A 19,437-nucleotide genomic window follows, 5' to 3' on the forward strand; every position below is an offset into this window, starting at 1 on the left:
GTCAAACATGACTTATAAAAGCACCAGTATAGGCTTTTTTTTTTTTTTTTTAATATGAAACTTTATTAAGAAACAGTATACAGAACATGTATAAGCACCAGTATAGGCTTTTAAGGCCTACAAGTAAAAAAAACTACATTTTCCACGAAAAATGACGTCACTTCTGGTTTCGGACAGGAAATGGCGGACATGCGATAGTTCGTGTTGACGTCTGTTTCAATGTGGGAAGTGTTACAAACAGCTGATCGGATCGGCAAAGCCTGTTTCTGGGATATTATGTTTTTGTTGCTGCAAGCGCTTTTTATGCAATTTTTGCAAAGCTTTATGTGGAAGGAAACTGTGACCGAGGACAAGCTGATGGCATAAGATGTAAGTACAACTCCTCTGGTATCATATGCAAAACAAATTATTGCGCTATCTTACACGGTTCCGGTTCTACAGCGATTTAAAGGGTTAACAATAACAATGTATTGAATAATGACTTTAAAAAATAATATAAAATAGTGTGAAAATACTGATAACAGTGCAAATGTTTGCAATATAAAAAATAAATGAAAAATGTAAACATCTATGTTTAGTGAACTTTGCAGTGTTGCTCTGTGGTGCAGCTACCACACCGTAGCAAAGTTTACACACTGTGTCTACTTGATCCACGTCTGACTCCACGAACCAATAATGTTTCCACACCACTGAAGTTTTTTTTTTTTTACCTCTCTTTTCAACCAACGGCAGTCACTCTCCTCTCCAAATAACTTCTGCTTAGCTTTCCGAGCTTCCCTCGGGTCCTCTTAATTGTTGTGATGCCTGTTCGAAATGCAGAGAGGTGCGCTCGATTTGCCACACGGAGCAGCGCGAGAGTAAAGCACGAGGGAGGGGCTAATAATCGGCTCAGTCATTTTTAATGATCGTTGAAAGCCCAGATCGTAATCGTGATTAAAATTCGATTAATTGAGCAGCCCTACTACGTATGACAGGAAATCAACACAGGACTGCAAGACATATATATATAACACCCAGCTCGCCCCTGTGGGCGGTCTATCCTTCCAGCTCGGGTCCTCTACCAGAGGCCTGGGAGCTTGAGGGTCCTGCAGTATCTTAGCTGTTCCCAGGACTGCGCTCTTCTGGACAGAGATCTCCGATGTTGTTCCCAGGATCTGCTGGAGCCACTCGCCTAGCTTGGGAGTCACCGCACCGAGCACTGGGACCACCGTTACCTTCACCCTCCACATCCTCTCGAGCTCTTCTCTGAGCCCTTGGTATTTCTCCAGCTTCTCGTGTTCCTTCTTCCTGATGTTGCTGTCATTGGGAACCGCTACATCGATCACTACGGCCGTCTTCTTCTGTTTGTCTACCACCACTATGTCCGGTTGGTCAGCCACCACCATTTTGTCCGTCTATATCTGGAAGTCCCACAGGATCTTAGCTCGGTCATTCTCCACCACCCTTGGGGGCATCTCCCATTTTGACCTCGGGACTTCCAGGTTATACTCGGCACAGATGTTCCTGTACAGTATGCCGGCCACTTGGTTATGGCGTTCCATGTATGCCTTGCCTGCTAGCATCTTGCACCCTGCTGTTATGTGCTGGATTGTCTCTGGGGCATCTTTACACAGCCTGCACCTGGGGTCTTGCCTGGTGTGATAGACCCCAGCCTCTATGGATCTTGTACTCAGAGCTTGTTCTTGTGCTGCCATGATTAGTGCCTCTGTGCTGTCTTTCAGTCTGGCACTGTCCAGGCAATGGTAGGATTTCTGGATATCAGCCACCTCCTCTATCTGCCGGTGGTACATACCGTGCAGGGGCCTGTCCTTCCATGATGGTTCCTCGTCTCCCTCCTCTTTCTTGGGTTTCTGCTGCCTGAGGTATTCACTGAGCACTTGGTCAGTTGGGGCCATCTTCCCAATGTATTCTTGGATGTTCATTGTCTCATCCTGGACTGTGGTGCTGACACTCACCAGTCCCCGGCCCCCTTCCTTCCCTCCTCAGGACTTGCCTGACCCTCTGCAGGTACTTGGTGGTTGCAGCTTTCATATATATATATATATATATATATGTATCCATCCATCCATCCATCTTCATCCGCTTATCCGAGGTCGGGTCGCGGGGGTAGCAGCCTAAGCAAAGAGGTCCAGACCTCCCTCTCCCCAGCCACAATGCACCCGACCCCTATGGCGCCTCCTGCGGGTGGTGGGCCTGCGGGAGGATGGGCCCATGTCTCCTCTTTTGCTATATATATATATATATATATATATATATATATATATATATATATATATAGTACATATATAGTACAGTAATGTACTTACTGCGTAAAGTAAGTACTGCAGTACTTCACCTTGTCTGCAGTGTCAGTCTCCATATGTGGCCACCACATGAGCTTCTGCCCAGGCCCTTCATGCGTCTTTTCCTGGTTGTGACTGATGTAGCTGTTCTAACATGGGCGTCCACCTCGTTCTGCCCCCCACAGCACACACCCACCCTGCACACTCATCTCCTGGTGTCTCTGTCTGTAGGGCTTAAAATCAGAATGCTGTGTAGTTCAACAACCCCAAATAAGCTTTGAGCTCTGTCACTGATTTTGGGGGTAGCGCCCCCTGCACTGCTTTCACTTTAGCCAGCACTGGATGTAAGCTTGTCTTATCCACCTGGTGTCCTAAAAATGTCACTTCTTTCTCTGTGAACTGACATTTAAACTCAGGGCCGCCTCCTCTAATCGCTGCAGGACTTCATCCAGTCTCTGAAGATGTTCTCGTTCATTTTTTGGACCATTTACTCCATTCACTGAGTAGTAAAGTGGAATTTTTAAATAAAAAAATAACAACAACAATTGTTTAAAAAACAGAAAACAAACAAACGAGAAAAAAAGTAAATTTATTTGGAAAATATTTTATTCACTGATGCAGATTTTTCAAAGCAAAGCCTGACTGGAATTACTGGAAGAATGACGTAAAGCGGTTCAGTGAGTCTGTGACGTGAAATTACTTTTATTACCTAACAATTTTGATTTAATGTGATTGTTTTCTCTGACTCTTTTTCCTTTTTGTGTGATTTGTATTTATTTATATTTTTCATATTGAAATTGTATGTTTTTCGCTGTTACCGTGCCTTCAGTTGTTAGATGGTTACTTTTGTTTGTTTACACGTTCAATAAAGCTATTTGTTTGAAAAAAAGTAATTAGATTTTTAATATGCGCACAGAAAAAGTGAAACAAAATATTATTTGTAAAAACATCCGCGACGTAATAAAGGGGGTGTCTGCAACATATTTTCGCAGCTTGTTGGTGATTTTGAACACAGCCCAGTTGGTTGCCACTTCACCTCTACGTCATTTCCGTCACAGAACCGTCTTCGAGGTCTTTTCAAGATGGCGTCAACGCAGTTAACGGATGAGGAGCTTTTTTTGGAATTAAAACGCTTTGGTTTCACTCCAGGGCCCGTTACTGAAAACACTCGTCCGGTGTACCTGAAGAAACTCAAGAAGCTTCGCGAGGAGCAACAGCAGCGAGGACTAAGACCTGGTAAAACCCGTACTATCGGTGCCATTAACAGTACCACTGGCGGCGGTAGCACAGTGGCATCTAGGCCAGTCAGCCATGACGTCACGCACCTGAATACAAGCAGGAGACCGGGCCGGAAGTCCTCCCTCCTCGGCTTCAGCTCCGACGAGTCTGATGCTGAAACCCCACTAAAGAGGAAAGGCCTCGGTCCCAGTGGCAGAGCGAACAGAAGCTCCAGTTCTCAACAGCAGCCTAAGATTAGGCCTGCCTCACCGCCGAGTGTGGCTATCAAGAGTCGGTACGACCACAGTGCGACACCAAGCAGCAATTTTTCCCTGGGTCAGAACGGAGAGAGACGTGTCTCACTGGGCTGGGGAGTCGGTGACAGACCTAGTCCCGATGCGGGACTACGGCGTTACGACGACTCAGGGGACGAGGACAATTATGAGGAGGATATGGAAAAGAAATCTCGCTCTTTAAATGGTCGCGGGGCGTCTCGCCTGAATGCTAGCAAATTAGCTGGAGATTACTCAGACTCGGACGAGGAGGAAGTTAGTGGGCTTGGCGTCGGCGACCCAGAATGCGACAGATTGGAGCCTCGACGAAACCACCCCAGTGTGGCGTTATCTTCCGACGTTACTGATCGAGGGTCTGCGACCGATGGGCAGAACACAGAAGCTACGCCTCGTCGTTTTCTAAGCATGGGGGGGAGTCGAGGTGAGGATGAAGAGGAAGATGATTTAAGGAGAAGGGACTATAGCCGCTTAGGAGACTCGCGGAGTCACACACTTCCAAGGAAACCCATCTACAGGTCACTTACCGAAAACCACAAAGGCAACACCGGTAAAAACAGTCCGGCCACCGGGGAGGACGGAGCATCCAGAAGCAACAGCACCGAGCTGAGACCGCGCTTCTCCACCTACAGCGGTCTGTCGCAGACGTACAGGCGCAACCACTCTAATCACACCCCTGCTCCCAACCATTCCTACGGCCACGCAGCGCTCAAGAGAAACGTGTCTGCTCCCGAAGATGAGCTTCTCCAGCAGTTCAAAAGGGAAGAGCTAGCTTCCTCAGGTAGTTTTAGCGCTCACTACCTGTCCATGTTCCTGCTCACAGCGGCGTGTCTCTTCTTTGTGCTGCTGGGCCTCATGTACCTCAGGATGAGGGGTTCAGGAGCCATGGAGGTGGATAACGTCAGTGAGTATCTGGGCGAACTGCCTATTTGTAGTGTTAAAGGTTAGGGACTGTAATGCATGCAGTTGTTTTATTGCCTGGTAATGTATTCAAGTGTTTGTTCTTTGTGTATTTTGAGTGGATGTTCCTGCTGAACAAACACCAAAGTTGGAGAGATTCCCAAATACAAACAGATCCAAAGATGAGCATTTTTAGACTGGCAGGAATCTGTACAGTCAGTCTGCCCAAGCACAGAACAAGTAGCAGTCGGACGGGGACGGTGCTCCAAATTCACTTCCACCGATTTCTGCGTTGTTTTTTGTGCCCCTACAGATAAAAGGATTATGTGACTATCAAAAGAATCACGTTACACTTAAAATGATGCACAATGTGCAAAAGCTACGAATGCACACACTAACAGTTTTATATTTAACAGAAAAATAATTTATGGATGTTTTTCTCAATCCGTGTACTTTGGAAACTTTTATGAGAATTGTCCTGACTGTCTGTCTCTTCTTCATTTTCAGTTAATAGCCCTCCCCCAGAGTTTGACACACCTAATGTAAGTAGATACTTTCTTCAGGCTCCCCCTACTCTTTAAGTTAAGAGGTTTTCAAATGTACAGCACAGAAAATATGATTAGATTAACAGTGTGTACCATTTCAGTAACTTGCAATGCTTTATTCTAATGCTGATTTATTTATTTTTTTGGTGTATTTGTCACACGTTTCAGATCATCAACTGAATTGTGACATTAGATATTAGATAATCAAAGTTGGTACAAGATGATAAATGAGGATTTGATCTGAACACAGGTATACAGATCTAATGGGCCATATGTTGAAAAGTAATTGCCTTCTTGTTTAATCATTAATTAACTACAACTTAAAGAAACGTATGAACAGGTAAGAAACAAAGACTCTGACCTCCATCAGTCTGAAAAGGGTTACAAAGCCAGGCTTTGGGAGCAAACTGTGGTGAAGGCTATTATCCACAACTGAAGAAAACTTGAACCAGTGATGAAACTCCCCAGGAGTGGACGGCCTACCGAGAGAAACCGAGAGTTATCAGATAGTCTCACTTGCCTCAGTACAGGACAGTGTTTATGATTCAACAATAATTCAGTTTTATTCGTATGGCACCAGTCACAAGAGCAGTTACTGAAGGTGCTCTGTATTGTAAGGTAGAGACTCTACCGTATACAGAGACAACCCCAACAACCCCCCGTGACCAAGCACACAGTGGAACAGTGGAAAGTAAAAACAACATTTAACAGGAAGAACCTCTGGCACAACCAGGGGAGGGTGACAGACTGTGGAAAAGAGCAAACGATGATAGATAAATAATGATTACATACAGAGGTGTGTAAGCACAGTGAGCGAACAAGAAACACTCAATGCATCATGGGAAGCCCACAGTAACCTAGGCCTATTGCACTGTAACTAAGGGAGGGTTCAGGGTGACCGGATCCATCCCTGACCAGATGCTTTATCCAAGGGGAAAGTTTGAAGCCTAATCTTAAAGGTAGCGAGGATGTCTGTGCCAAACTGGGAGCTGGTTTAGTGGAGGTGGCCCTGAAAGCTGAAGGCGCTGCCTCCCATTCTACTTTTAAATATGAACCATCAGTAAGCCTGCAGTCCGAGAGTGAAGTGCTCTGTTGAGATGATATTGTTATGAGGTCTTAAACCCTGTATGTGAGGAGAAAGATTTTCAGTTAGGTTCTGGAATGAACTTGGAGCCATGAAGCCGGTGTGAGAGATGATCATCAATGCCCTCGTCCCTGACAGCACTCTGGCTGCAGCGTTTTGGATCAACCGAAGGCTTTCAGGGGAGTTTTTAGGGCAGCTGAACAGTAATGTATCACAGTAATCCAGTGTGGAGGTAATAAGCGCACGAGCCAGTTTTTAGCATTATTCGGAGATGGGATGTTTCTAATTTTAGAAATATTGCACAAATGCAAGAAAGCAGTCCTGCATATTTGTTTACTTTGCACATTGAATCCTCATCAACAACAACTCCAAGGTTTTACTAGAGTCGGTGTAAAGTATGTGGTTGGACATCATGTTTGTAAGCTTTTCAGGGCCGAGTACAATAACGGCAGTTTTGAATGAATTTAGAAGCAAGAAATTAGAGGCCACCCAGGTCTTTGTCTTTAAGACAACCTGTCATCGTATTTCATGGATTGATAAAGCTGGGTGTCATCTGAATATGAAAACATAGCTATATGTTTTCATAATATTAATAATACAACCTAGCCAAGGTTGGCGTCCCATTCTGATGGACATATATGCAGAGGGGATTGTTACTGCTGTTTGAAATATGGGCACTCGGGAAAGTCTTTGCTTTCAGTTGTGACTTCTTCCCTTCCTATAGCAACACTTATGTCATGATATTGCCTGAGTGCTGCCACCTATTGTTCACCAGAATACTGCAGCGGCTTCTTGCGCCCTAACAGCAGGAAAATCAGCGGCGGTGAGCAATGCGAACGCTACAGTGGGTTTACTGGTGCCCTGAGGGAAGCATCAATAAGACAGAGATGGGGTGAAAATGCCGTCCACGAGAGCTCGAAGCTAAAACCACTGCTTACCAAAAAGATCGAGGCCGTAAAAACAATGAACAGATTTGGTGGCTACATGAAAAACAAGTCTGCAGAAGTCCTGTAGAGTGATAGCAACGACTCATTGGCAGTTATCACACATGCTCGATTGCACTTCTTGCTGCAAATCATGGCGTCACCAATTATTAGGCTTAGTGGGCAGTTTTACATATTACATAGAACCACACTGACGGCCAATCAGAAGACACACCTTCTCATTTAATGTTGTCTTTATTTTTGCTGCTTTCTTCATTGTAGATACAAACTGAAGACATCAAATATATGAAACAAGATGTGTGGAATTATGTAGCAAAGAGAAAGTTGATAAATAACTCTAAATGTGTTTTATATTTTAGACTCCTCAAAGTTGCACACCGTCCACAGTTTGTTAGCGTTGCAGACAACCTCATAAAGCTCATCGGAGAATACCAGCATGTGCAAAGGAAGAATCTCAAGCATGTTTTGAGTTGTTTTACACTTCTTTGTTAGCTACATACATACACATGAAGATAAAGAAAAAGCATTAAATGAGAAGGCGTGTCCAAGCGTGTGACAGTGTAGGTTGGATAGCTTTTTAAAAACATGATGTCATCATCTGAAAATGACATTTTCAGTTTCCTCAGTTTATCTTTGTTCATATAAGATCTGAAACATTTAAGCACAACAAACATGCAAAAATAAACACATCAGTTTGGTGGCCAACATGTTTTCACAGCACTGCGCCAGCAGTGTTCCTAAAGTTCTGACAGATGTTGACTCGCTGTCATTAGCAAAGTGGGGTATCTGCACTTCCCAGCTTAAACAAAACAACACCGTGGAAAAGTGCTACTTCAGTGCTTTCTATTTTAGAATATCTAAAGCTACGTAGTGTTTTGCCTAAAGCTGACCAAGCTGCAACAAACAGCAGATAAAAAAAGCTCATGAAGAGCGATTTCTGTCAGAGGCCTGTGTCCAACTATTAAACTGCAGGTCAGATAACCTGCCTGACACCTGATGACATGGCACCATGACCATGAATCTACTGTTTATTCAGCTAATGCTTCAAATAAGAACTACCCACAGTGGATTAAAGATGGCTGCTGAGTGGAGGTAGAAAAACGCATGTAAATTTGGTGCTAATACTTTCTGGCACCAACAAGTATGCTCGTGGCTCAAAACAAGCACCATTTCTGAAGATACACATAGTAAAATAATCCTATTTGTCCTCAGACACATCTAGACGCTGCTTGGGGTCAGTCGGCTCTCTGAAACGATTCCTCTGCCTCCTCAGCTGGGCCGGGTGTTGTCACGGAGTTTTGACTCAGAAGTATTATGATTCTGATCATTTATTCTTACTTCTCCATGTTTATATCTGTGTATAAAAACAAAGCTGACACTGTGAGACTTGATCAGAGGTGTGAGCATCACAGCAGAGGCCTTTGTGTCAGAGTAACTGAGGATCAAACAGATCTTGATGGTAAACTGGTCTGTGGGTACACTGAGACGTGCCGTCGGGTGAACGGTCCACGCTCTGTGTTTACGTCTTTGTGTCCTGCTCTCATTTGGTGATTGTTGAAATATTTTTATGAACTTTGACCTGAGATTCTGGCAAATTTTATATTTGAAAATCATTCAGGATTCAATGAATCAATAACGCTTTATTCAAACTAAAATCCATTTGAATTGGGAAACTGATTTAAAAAACAAACCCACGTCTAGTCTCAGCTCCCACTGCCACACTGCCCACCGGAAACATGAACGTGACCTCCATGAAATTCTTCCTGCTGCCCAGAGTCTTTCTTCCTTTTTATTGTCCAGAAACGTCTCTGCTCATTGGGATGATGTCGACTCTTTTCACAACGTGTTTTTTAAGAACTTAAATCCCCAACATGTTCGTTGTGTTTGTGCATCACACGACCGAAAGATTCAGAGTGGCGTGCTGCTTTTTGGCCACGCCCTCTGTGTGTAATGGCCTTTTTCTCTGCAGAGACTTTGTCAGTAAAATGAATAAATATGCAGATCAGTGCAGCTTTGTTGGTACTTTCTAAAATAATCGAGCGTTTCTTTTTACAGAAGGATGTGATCCAAAAGCTGCTGCTCAGTCTTCATGACCACTTGGCCTTTGTTGCTGGTAATGATTTTAATTCTTATTAACTGTATATGGCAACGATTATTTCACAGTATCAGATTTATGACAGCACAGTTACTACATCAGCTAATGTGAACACAAGATTTTAACATATTTGCTCCATTTTTACATCGTTTAACTTCCTTTGAAATTTGATTTAATAGTAAATTTTCAGACACACAGAGTACAGAGAATGATCATTATGGGACTTTACCAATATGTGGTGATTCTAACAGGCTGTATTATTGTCCTTACAGAAACCTATAGCACAAACAGATGTATCAGCTCGTTGTTGTGTGTGTGCTGATCTGGGGAAGTTGGATTAAAGCGAGATTATCATCAGTTTAATCTTGTGATTACAGGCCAGCATGACTGTGGAGACCCAAATCATCCAAACCGGAGTGTGTCCATGGATGAGACCTCGGTGTATTTACTGGTACATCCACACAACAACACATTCAATAGGAAACGTCAGCAGTTCCATCTTTTATCACACAGTTAGAATCAAAGTGTGGCAGCAGTCTGATTGTTGTCCATGTGGAGTAACCAGGTTAATGCAGCTTACTCATATGTGCTTGCACATGCGAGTCCTCATGTATAAACATAACACCTGGCTCTTTGAGTGAATCAGCAGAAATTGCTTAAAATAAATGAGAATCATGTCTCTTCTTTCTGTGCAGGCTCAAAATAAATCGTTTAAAGGTTTAATTAATGACTCTCTGGACTGGATCATCCAAAAAGGCCAGGATGTTGGCATTAGGTAATGTTCAGCCTCTTTGAAGAGTTCCTCGCTGCCTCCGTGAGAGCGACACGTGCACTCACTTTCTGTGCCGGTGTTTGCAGGCTGGTGGGAGCGGTGCCGGATGAGCCGGTGACCAAGGTGTCTGAGATCGCTCGGCTGGAGTCCACTCATCCCAAGATGTCCTTCACGTGCCGTTTCCGCCGAGCCTTCTTCACCATCATAAACAGAGTCCTCCTCATTGCAGTCGGTGAATAAACCACGTTACACAAACTGTAAACATGGAGTTTATAATGAGGACTGTGCAGGTGGGTGCTGTCCCTCACGAGATGATTCAGAAAGCCTTCCCCTCATGGTAGCGGGGGCAGTTTCTGCATCTGGTTTGTGAATGAGGGGCGAGCACCTGACGCGAGTCATTTTTAGAAGGAATTATCAAACATGTCTTTGCAGTGTGTCGTGCTTTACGTCTGAAAACAGACACAGCTTCTTTTTTTAATGGCATCTATTTTTTAGTCATTTGTAAAGGAACACACATTTTGTCTTTCGACTGATGTTTGGAAATCAGTCAAACCCCATCTAGGTGTGAGATCCATGTGGTGTTAATGCCATCATTTGATGGTCTGCTGCAGTAGCTGCTGTTGGCAACTAAAGTGTGGTCTGCTACAAAGACACTAAAATGGGGCCAAATTGTTACTAAAGCAAAACCCACCAAGTTTCTGGTCACACAGGTGATGATTGTTTCATGCATTTTTCTCAATAAATGATATAAAAACTTTGACACTAAACAGAAAGATCAAATAGTTTGTAGGTGAGCAGGAGCGACATTCTGTTGTCAGCTGATAAGAAATGGTTCCTTAAAACAAGGATAAACGAATATTATGACTAAATATACCCTGAATACGTTCTTGTCAGCAGCACCAGCTTCAGTGATTCATCCATCAGAGTTTAGATTGATACAGATGTGGAGGCAGTGTTTAGCTGGTCTGTTTGAACCTGTGAATGCTGTGTTTGTCTGCACAGCGGCAGCTTGTGTGTGGAGCGTGGTGTGCTACGTGAAGTATCGCTGGAGGAGAGACGAGGCGGAGACGAGACAAATGTACGACATGGTGGAGAGGATCATCGGTAAGGACCGCACCGTATTCACTTGGATGTCAGACAGGAAGTGTGTTTGCTTATGAGTTTGGTACCTTCTTATCCAGATGTGATGAAGACTCATGGTGAGGCTTGCCAAGAGAACCAGGACCTACAGCCCTACCTGCCCATCCCGCATGTCAGAGACTCGCTGGTTCAGCCGCAGGACCGGTAAGTCCCATCTTTAGTGTTAGACCTCAAAGCAGTTTCCTCGGGTAATCAGATTACTGATTTTTTTTTTTTTTTAAATTTCTTTGGTTGAGGTGGGTCTGAACTTTTTGTACGTTATAAGATTTAACTTTACATTGTTGGTCTTTGAGAAAATTTCATATTTCTGTCCAGACGTCAGAGCTGGATTGAAACTCAACTCTCAGTTTGTGAATAGGTATCAATAAGTAGAATTACTGTGTAACTAGTATGTAACTCATATTGCGATATAATTTGAAGCACGTGCGGTAACGATATATAACGATATGTATCGCGATATATTCTTTTCTTCTGTATAACGTATTTTCCACACTTAAAATCCTTTAATGTTCTCAAAAATCGAGAGTGTGCCTTATGTATGAATTCTGGTTGTGCTTACTGACCTCGGACCGATTTTGGCAGAAATCTGTTAAAAATGTTTTAGTACAGCTTTGGTAAGCAGCACTGCTTGATGGATTGTCGGAGCATTACGGCTGCCATAGGGAGGAGCTTCGTGGAGTAATCTGGGTCCAAAACTCCGTCCTGTTCAGGTTCCAAAGTCAAACGAACACTGAGAGTTAAAAACGGTCTAAATTCTTTCATCTTTAATAAAATGATCAGCGTTGCTGCTTTACCAGGTGTAACAATTAAGTTTAACATCCAGGCATCCATGAAAACAGAATTTATTAAATTTAACGGAGTTAGAAGTTAACAGGAAGTTAGCTTGCTAGTTTACACCTAAACATTTCATACCATGTTCAGACTTTTCTGAAACTAATTCAAACGTACAGCTCTGCTGTCACTTCCAACATAAATGAAGACAGAAAACTAAACAGCAGTGACGTTTGCAGGGTTACTGAAGTTGGACTACCTGGTATATAATGTTGTGCTACGTGACTGCTAGCGACACAGCTATGTTAGCATAACATTAGCACAGTGAAGCTGGAGGATGAACACCAACTTTTTTTCCACTCGATAAAAGTTAACGTGAAGGTTCCTGATGGTTAGAGACAAATGCAATCGCATAGCAGGATGCTGTACACGGGCCAAACTTCAGTCAGGAGAACAACTGAGATAATCCATCCACAATACGAGGTTAGTCATTAATATACTGCAACAACATGGGAACAGAGCAGCTGCGAGAGAATTCAGCATTAATGAATCAATGTTACGGAAGTGGAGGAAGCACAGTTTTTGGCTTTCCCCATATTTCAAAAGTGCTTCATCTCTTTGCTGTGACTGTCGCCCATCATAATTTGCAGAGGATAATGGTTGTAGCCGCCGCGATGCTTTCGACCAAAACAGGCGCAGCTTGATGACATCATCAACATGCGCTATCGCGATAGAGCGGTATAGTCAAAATCTCTATCGTTGGCCAAATTTATATCGTTTCTATCGTATATCGTTTATATCGCCCACCCCTATATGTAACCTTTGGAAGGTATTTTTCTGACGTGCATTATTTTGTTATTTCTTCATTTAATCTGGGGTGGAATAGGGGGTTATTTGTTGGATTTAATTATAGATTTTAATTGTTTCTAGGTATTTGATAAATTTCCATGAGTCTGTATCCCACATCATGGACGGGATATTGTATAAGAGAAATTCTGGGTTGTGCCCAGTTGGGGTACTGATGATTTGGGGATTTTTGTTTTGCAGGAGGAAAATGAAAAAGATTTGGGAGCGAGCCGTGAGTTTTCTTTCAGCGAATGAATCAAGGATTCGAACAGAGACTCAGAGGATTGGTGGAGCAGACTTTCTGGTTTGGAGGTGGATCCAGCCTTCTCTTAATTGTGACAAGGGCTCCTCCAAAGTCTGGCAAGGAAAAGGTAACACACTAAAGAGCGTCTAGTTGATCAGATGGCGTTTCAGGCCACTTGTTTGTCTAAATGCTGATGGACCTAATGGCATGTTAACCAGTCTGTAAACGTTATGGAGATGTTCTTACTGCGATCACCTGCCCGTTAACAGTTTGATCATGTTGCTGTTTCAGCGTTTCCGTTGGACCGGAGGAATTCACCTCCCAACAGCCTGACCCCATGTCTGAAAATCAGAAACATGTTTGATCCAGTCATGTAAGTTCTTTCTTCTGCATGTTTGATGATCTGTTAGGATCACATACATCACTAAAGATGTCCCAGGGTAGAGGACTAGAAAGTTTTCAAGACTAAGTACGTTATAAATGGAAAAGATGAACATGTGTTGTTTCTGAAAGTACGGACCGACCCTTTAATCAGCAGCTCAGGCTGGTGGTAGTGACACGGTGTGGGGCTGATGTTATCGGCACACGTTGGGCCTCTTGGTACCAGCTGAGCATCGTTTCAAAGCCATCAGCTGCTTCAGTCTTGTTGCTGACATGGATACGACTCCGTGTCACAGAGCTCATTGTACTCTAATGTTCTGTCACTAGATCAGTCTTATGGAGCACCGTTGGGATGTGATGGAGACTTTTTGGAAAACAATTGTTGATGGATTGTAATATTAGGATATTAATGTTACCATAACCATTTAATGGATGGAGAACGGTGCTCATTCACTGCATTGTCCAGTTTGGTGGAGGTGGGCTGTTTTTAAGCAGTCGGCCTTGCCCCCTTACTTCCAGTCAAAGGAACTCTTTGTGCTTCAGCACACCAAGACATTTTGGACAGGTTCGTGCTCCCAGTTTGGGGATGGGCCCTTCTTGTTCCAACATGACGGCACCCAAGGACACAAAACAAATCATTAAAAACATGGACGAGTGAGTTTGTTGTGGAAGAACTAGAGTCCTGACCCCAACCCAAGAGAACAGCTTTGGGATGAAGTAGAGGGGGAACTGCACACCATGCTGTAACGCCCCCAGTCCCCAAAGCCGGCACCACAGACACGCAGTCCAACCTCTGCTGGTGGTGTTTGTTTAATTTACAGTTTCTTGACGGAGCAGCTTTTCAGTCGCTCGTTGTTTTCTCCGTGCCCGTCGCTACGGCACAGCTCCAGACTCCTCTCTCCCAGGCCCCGCCGTCCTACTGGGATTAGATGACTGCTGTCAGCTGCGACAGCCAACCTTCCCCCGGCAACCCACCCTCAACCCTCTGCTTCACAGGCATTCTCATCCAACACCAGTGTCTGACTGCACACATGTTCTTCTGCATGGTCAAATATTCCCATGAGCACACACCTAAACCTTGTGGAAAGCCTTGCCAGAAGAGTTGAAGCAGTTAAAGCTGCAAACAGTGAGTCTGCATATCCAGGCGTCCATATCTACAAACAGGCTGTTGTGAGACTCGACCAGGTCACCAGGCTGTCAGTCTCCCTCCTACAGATGGACTCGTCTGCACCTGAGATGAGCCCGATGAGTGTGGTGTCATCTGGAAACTTGAGGAGTTTGATGGGCTGGTGACTAAAGGTGCAGCTGTTGGTGAACAGGGAGGAGAAAGTGTAAATAGTCCTGGGGGAACTGGTGTTGATGCACTGAGAGTGAGGCATGCCTGCCTAGTCTGTCCGACAGGAAGTGATCCAGCTGCAGGTGGAAGCTGGGACGATTTTATAAAAAGCAGAACTAAAGTTCCCAAAAGTTCCCAGACAACTTTCTGCGGAGTCCAGATGTTGGAGGGGAAATGCAGTCCCGTGTTAAGAGCATCGTCTGCTGACCTGTTGGCTCAGTGTTGTTTGTTCCTGCTAAAGGTTGAAGCAACAATTTCCTTGCACATTTAGCAAAGTCCTGTCCAGCAGCTCTGCTTTGGGTGAAAGGTTGTTGGAAGCTGGTGTTTTATATCAGTTTAAGAACTACACGTTTGTTATCGCCCTTCTGTCCTGATGGAACAGAGCCAGTAGGTGACAAACGATTGATGCTTCTGTCCTCAGTGTTTACAGACGTGACTTTCTGCTCTTGTTACCTGATGTTTTCAGGGAGGTGGGGGAGAACTGGGACCTAGCCATTCGTGAGGCCATCTTGGAGAAATGCAGCGATAATGATGGCATTGTCCATATAGCTGTGGACAAGACCTCACGAGAGGTACGTTGTGCCTGCCCACAGTTTGGCTTTAATGCTGTTAGCTGCACGTGTCACTCCCGCCTCCTTTATCTTCACAGGGCTGCGTCTATGTCAAGTGTCTCTCTGCAGAGTACTCAGGGAAAGCCTTCAAGGCGCTTCATGGCTCCTGGTTTGATGGTAAATCACACATGATATGTTATTCACAATAAAACATGAAATATAGCGAATGTCTGAGAAAATATACAGTTTTAAGAAAAAATGACCATATTGAATTTGATGGAAGCAAATAGATACCGTAGGTAAATCTCCCAAAACTCTCCTAATGAAAGTGGACTGTAAGTGCAGCTGGAGCTGCTGCCAGAGTCCACGCCAGTATTGATGCTGCTGAACAGGAGCCAGGATTACAGCTGCTTTTCAAAGTTTTGATCATCTCCATGATGTTACTCCCGTGCTGCAGTTAAAGGAACCACTGAGATGTTTGGATCAAGTTCAGTGACGTGCTGTGAAATACAATCATGTTCAGCTCACATTTGCTCCTCATTGAGTTCACACAGAGTCTAAAGCAGCGTCCAAATAACCTGATTGATTTCCTCTGATAGATGCGAGATTATCTCCCCCTTAGAACAGTTCTGCTCACAGCTCTGGTGCTGCTGTCGAACATGTTCAGTTTAACCAAAAACATGGAAGAATTTTATACGAATGACTGGAAAAAATAGTTTTCTATGTGAAACCCTCACGTAAGGTTTTATAATGCACAGCCATTATTACTCATGTGATACATGAAGAGCACAGAAAGGGAACATGTTTGTCAACCCTGTGATTAACATCAGTTTCTACTGTAAATGAGAGCAAACAGGACATGTTGTGCTTCAACACTGAAGAGCCTCATTCTGAAACTGATAGTCACTCTGGGCTTTAGCAGGATTTCCCTACAAAATGATATAAGCCATGTAAGTAAGGATGGTCTGTAAGAAGGGGAACAGCGATCCAAGGATGGAACTTATTCAAGACTTTGAACATTAAACTAAAATATGTGTTGAATATTAAAGGCAAGGCTATGAAACGGAAAAGAGAGAATTTAATTTGGGGGATTTTTAACATCGATATCAGTAACTGAACTTCAACAAAGATTGGCTACATGTTAGGCTAAAAATAAACAGAAGTTATTAGTGTGAGATGGTTTTGTCACGGAGGCCCAAACACACCAGCATACTATCAATAAAATCGGTCTGGTGTCACGCATAAGAAAGTTAGTGTGACTCCAGAGTCGGCATGTAAGTAAGAATTGAATAAAATAAAATGACAGCTGCTTGGATGCCTGTCAGAGGGAACTGCGTCTGATCCAAGTCAAGGAATGTTTTTGTGCCTAAAACCAAAATTTAAAACTGATTCGAGCGCCAGACTGAAAAACCACTGCTGGAGGATCCGTCAGAGGCTCCAAAACATCAAGTCTAATAAATAATCACATTTAAAGCAATAATCTGTACTCTTTGAAACACTGTCTACAAATCACTGTGGTTTATGTCAGCAGTACCAATTTAACAAAAATATCAACAGACATGATTTAGATGCTCGAAGAACAAAAACCCGTCCTTCAGGCGTTTCACGTGATAGTTTTCCAGCCTCCAGCTTTCTGAGTGACGATGCACGTGGCCGACAGTGAAGTAAATGCAACCTGTAGGTGAACCCTCGTATGCTACGCATCTGCTAGAGGTCCAGTTTGCCACAAACATCGAAAGAATCAGCTTTATGGGAATACATGTCGCTCATATTCATGATTTATGACCCTGTGATGGGTTGGCTCATGTATGGAGGAGCACTGCAGTGATTGCTTCTGTTTCACAGGTAAGCTGGTGACGGTGAAGTATCTACGCTTGGACCGCTATCACCAGCGCTTTCCACAGGCACAGGGCTGCAGCACGCCGCTCAAGGCCTCTGGCCTCGCCACAAGTGTCACGAACACTACAGCCCACCTGCAGCATCACAGCTCAGCCAGCTCCCCGGGCTTCTCGTGAGGGCGGCTCGTGTTTGAACCTCCTACCGTGTGCTCCTCCCACGTCACAGCACCAGTCTGATGTTGCTGCTTTATAACAGGAAAGCCTTCAGTGTGTCACAGCAGAGCGTTTTCATTTGTTTCAGTTTACTTTTCTGAAAACAGGAAATTTGCAAGAGAAGATGTTCAGCAGTGTTTGTTTTTTTCTTAATACTCTTTATATTAGAAACGTCACAGATTTTAGAAGTAAGCAAAGCTCTTGTGGATGTTTAAGGTTTTTGCAGAGACTCCAGTCTTCTATTATTCGTAGTATAAAGTCCTGCTATAATGGAATACGTTTGGCCATGTACGGCTGCATGTGGCAGAGCGTGCCTCGACATAAACTTTCAGTACAACAGTGTATTTAACCTGTTTAGTATCATTTAGTAAAGACAGGCTTCTAGGTTGTGCTGTAAATATGTGAAGCACGAGCTTTACGACATCTTTGTACTCAAAGTAAACCTTCGGCGCACATTTTTCACGCCGCGCTCGGCAGTACAAGGATGCACGAGGTTTAGCTGGAAGAGCGGAGCGTCGGTCGCGTCGTGGTCGCTGCGTGGTCGCTGCGTTTGGTTTTTCAGCCACTCTTTGGGCTCGATTTGGGGGACAGCAGCCCGCGGGGCGCCCCAGTACTCTGCTGTTATAGCAAAGTGTTTAACATTCACCTGGAGCTCTCGTCTCTTGTTATAGTCCTTTATATACCCGAATCGTTTTGTTTCTCTTGTTTGTTTCCCCTCTTACGTGTTGGGTCGTTAATGCGCCAGCGTGTGGTCTTTACATGCGTGGCCTACAGAACTGATCGTGTTTCCTCACCTGTCAGCCTCTTGTACTGATACAACCACTGGTTTGTCTCTAAAGCACTATCACGTTTTTTACAGGTTAGAATACTAATTTCCAAATATTCCAGACACTGTAAGGAGGCCAAGGATTCCAGGTGGTCTGAACAATGAGCGTTTTCCTTTTTGCAGTGTGAAGTTGAACAGATGGCGCAAACTTAAAATGCTCAACGGCTGCTGCAGCAGTTTGCAGTAGACGACCCAACGGTGCCTTAAACCTTTTCCCTTTCTTTTCATTGTTTTGAACTGGTGATGCATTACTGGATAATGTAACGGGCTCAACAAATGGAGAAACTGTTTAAAGTGTGAGTAACGCCAGTTCTGCGTGACATCTTGAGATTTGGTGTTTTGTAGCAGTTTCTTTTGATATGAAACCAAAAGCTTGTATTTATTTAATTTTTGACAACCGAGCTGATATATTCTTATGTCGCTGGACCTGTTAAATATCTTTTCCTCCATCAGGGATGACCTTATATTGTCAGGACGTGTACAACATAAATAAAGACTTTTCAGAAATCAGCCAGTTGTTAGTGCATCAGTGTAATCTATTTTTGTACGTGTCCGCCACAGTGATTACAGGGGCTGCATGTCAGTGTTTCATGTGATGGCTCCTCTGCTTAAACGCATACACCTGATGTTTTATGTAAACCCTGTGTATTGATATAACTCAAATATGCCATTATATGCAGTTTGATTTCTCTTGTATGGGTGTGGTTCGACTTTGGGATTTGCAAATAATTTCAGACATTTTAATGCGATTTGTAAATTGTACAAACTGCTCATATTAAAGGTTTATTAGTTTTTATATTTGTACACGTGTGTGTGTGTTTTCTGCCGTTTGTACACCAGACGGAAAGAGTTTTTTTTTTTTTTTTTTTTTTTTTTGACACTTTTTATTTGTTTAGGAACATTTTTATGCAACAAGATAAAAGAAACAGAAACAGTATGAGGTCATGGGAAGATAACATACACCTGTACATACATCTGCACATCCGTACATACATACGTCAACAACTCTGCATTACTAATTCTATGCATTAAAGGGTGCTGCCATAGACGGAAAGAGTTTATACATTTATTTTAATCCATTAATTCAAAGCTGCCGCTTTAACAGCTCCGGAAAAACCGGGAATACCATCCGTGGTTGGAATTATGGAACGGTAGCTCGCG

At 43.6% G+C, this 19,437-nt stretch overlaps 1 protein-coding gene across 1 annotated transcript; it reads left to right on the forward strand.

Annotated features, from left to right (window-relative positions):
* The first annotated feature begins 3,280 nt into the window (after window positions 1–3,280).
* Window positions 3,281–19,072, forward strand: lemd3 (LEM domain containing 3). Its single transcript, XM_040015077.1, has 13 exons — window positions 3,281–4,694; window positions 5,198–5,232; window positions 9,319–9,376; window positions 9,736–9,809; window positions 10,054–10,133; window positions 10,217–10,362; window positions 11,133–11,234; window positions 11,312–11,414; window positions 13,089–13,258; window positions 13,423–13,504; window positions 15,315–15,420; window positions 15,498–15,576; window positions 17,245–19,072. The coding sequence occupies exons 1-13, from the start codon at window positions 3,365–3,367 to the stop codon at window positions 17,412–17,414; spliced, it is 2,535 nt and encodes an 844-aa protein (XP_039871011.1). The 5' UTR covers window positions 3,281–3,364; the 3' UTR covers window positions 17,415–19,072.
* Window positions 19,073–19,437: the final 365 nt, after the last annotated feature.

The sequence above is a fragment of the Simochromis diagramma genome, unplaced genomic scaffold, assembly GCF_900408965.1.
Source record: "Simochromis diagramma unplaced genomic scaffold, fSimDia1.1 OVJJ01000453.1, whole genome shotgun sequence".
Classification (NCBI taxonomy): Eukaryota; Metazoa; Chordata; class Actinopteri; order Cichliformes; family Cichlidae; genus Simochromis; species Simochromis diagramma.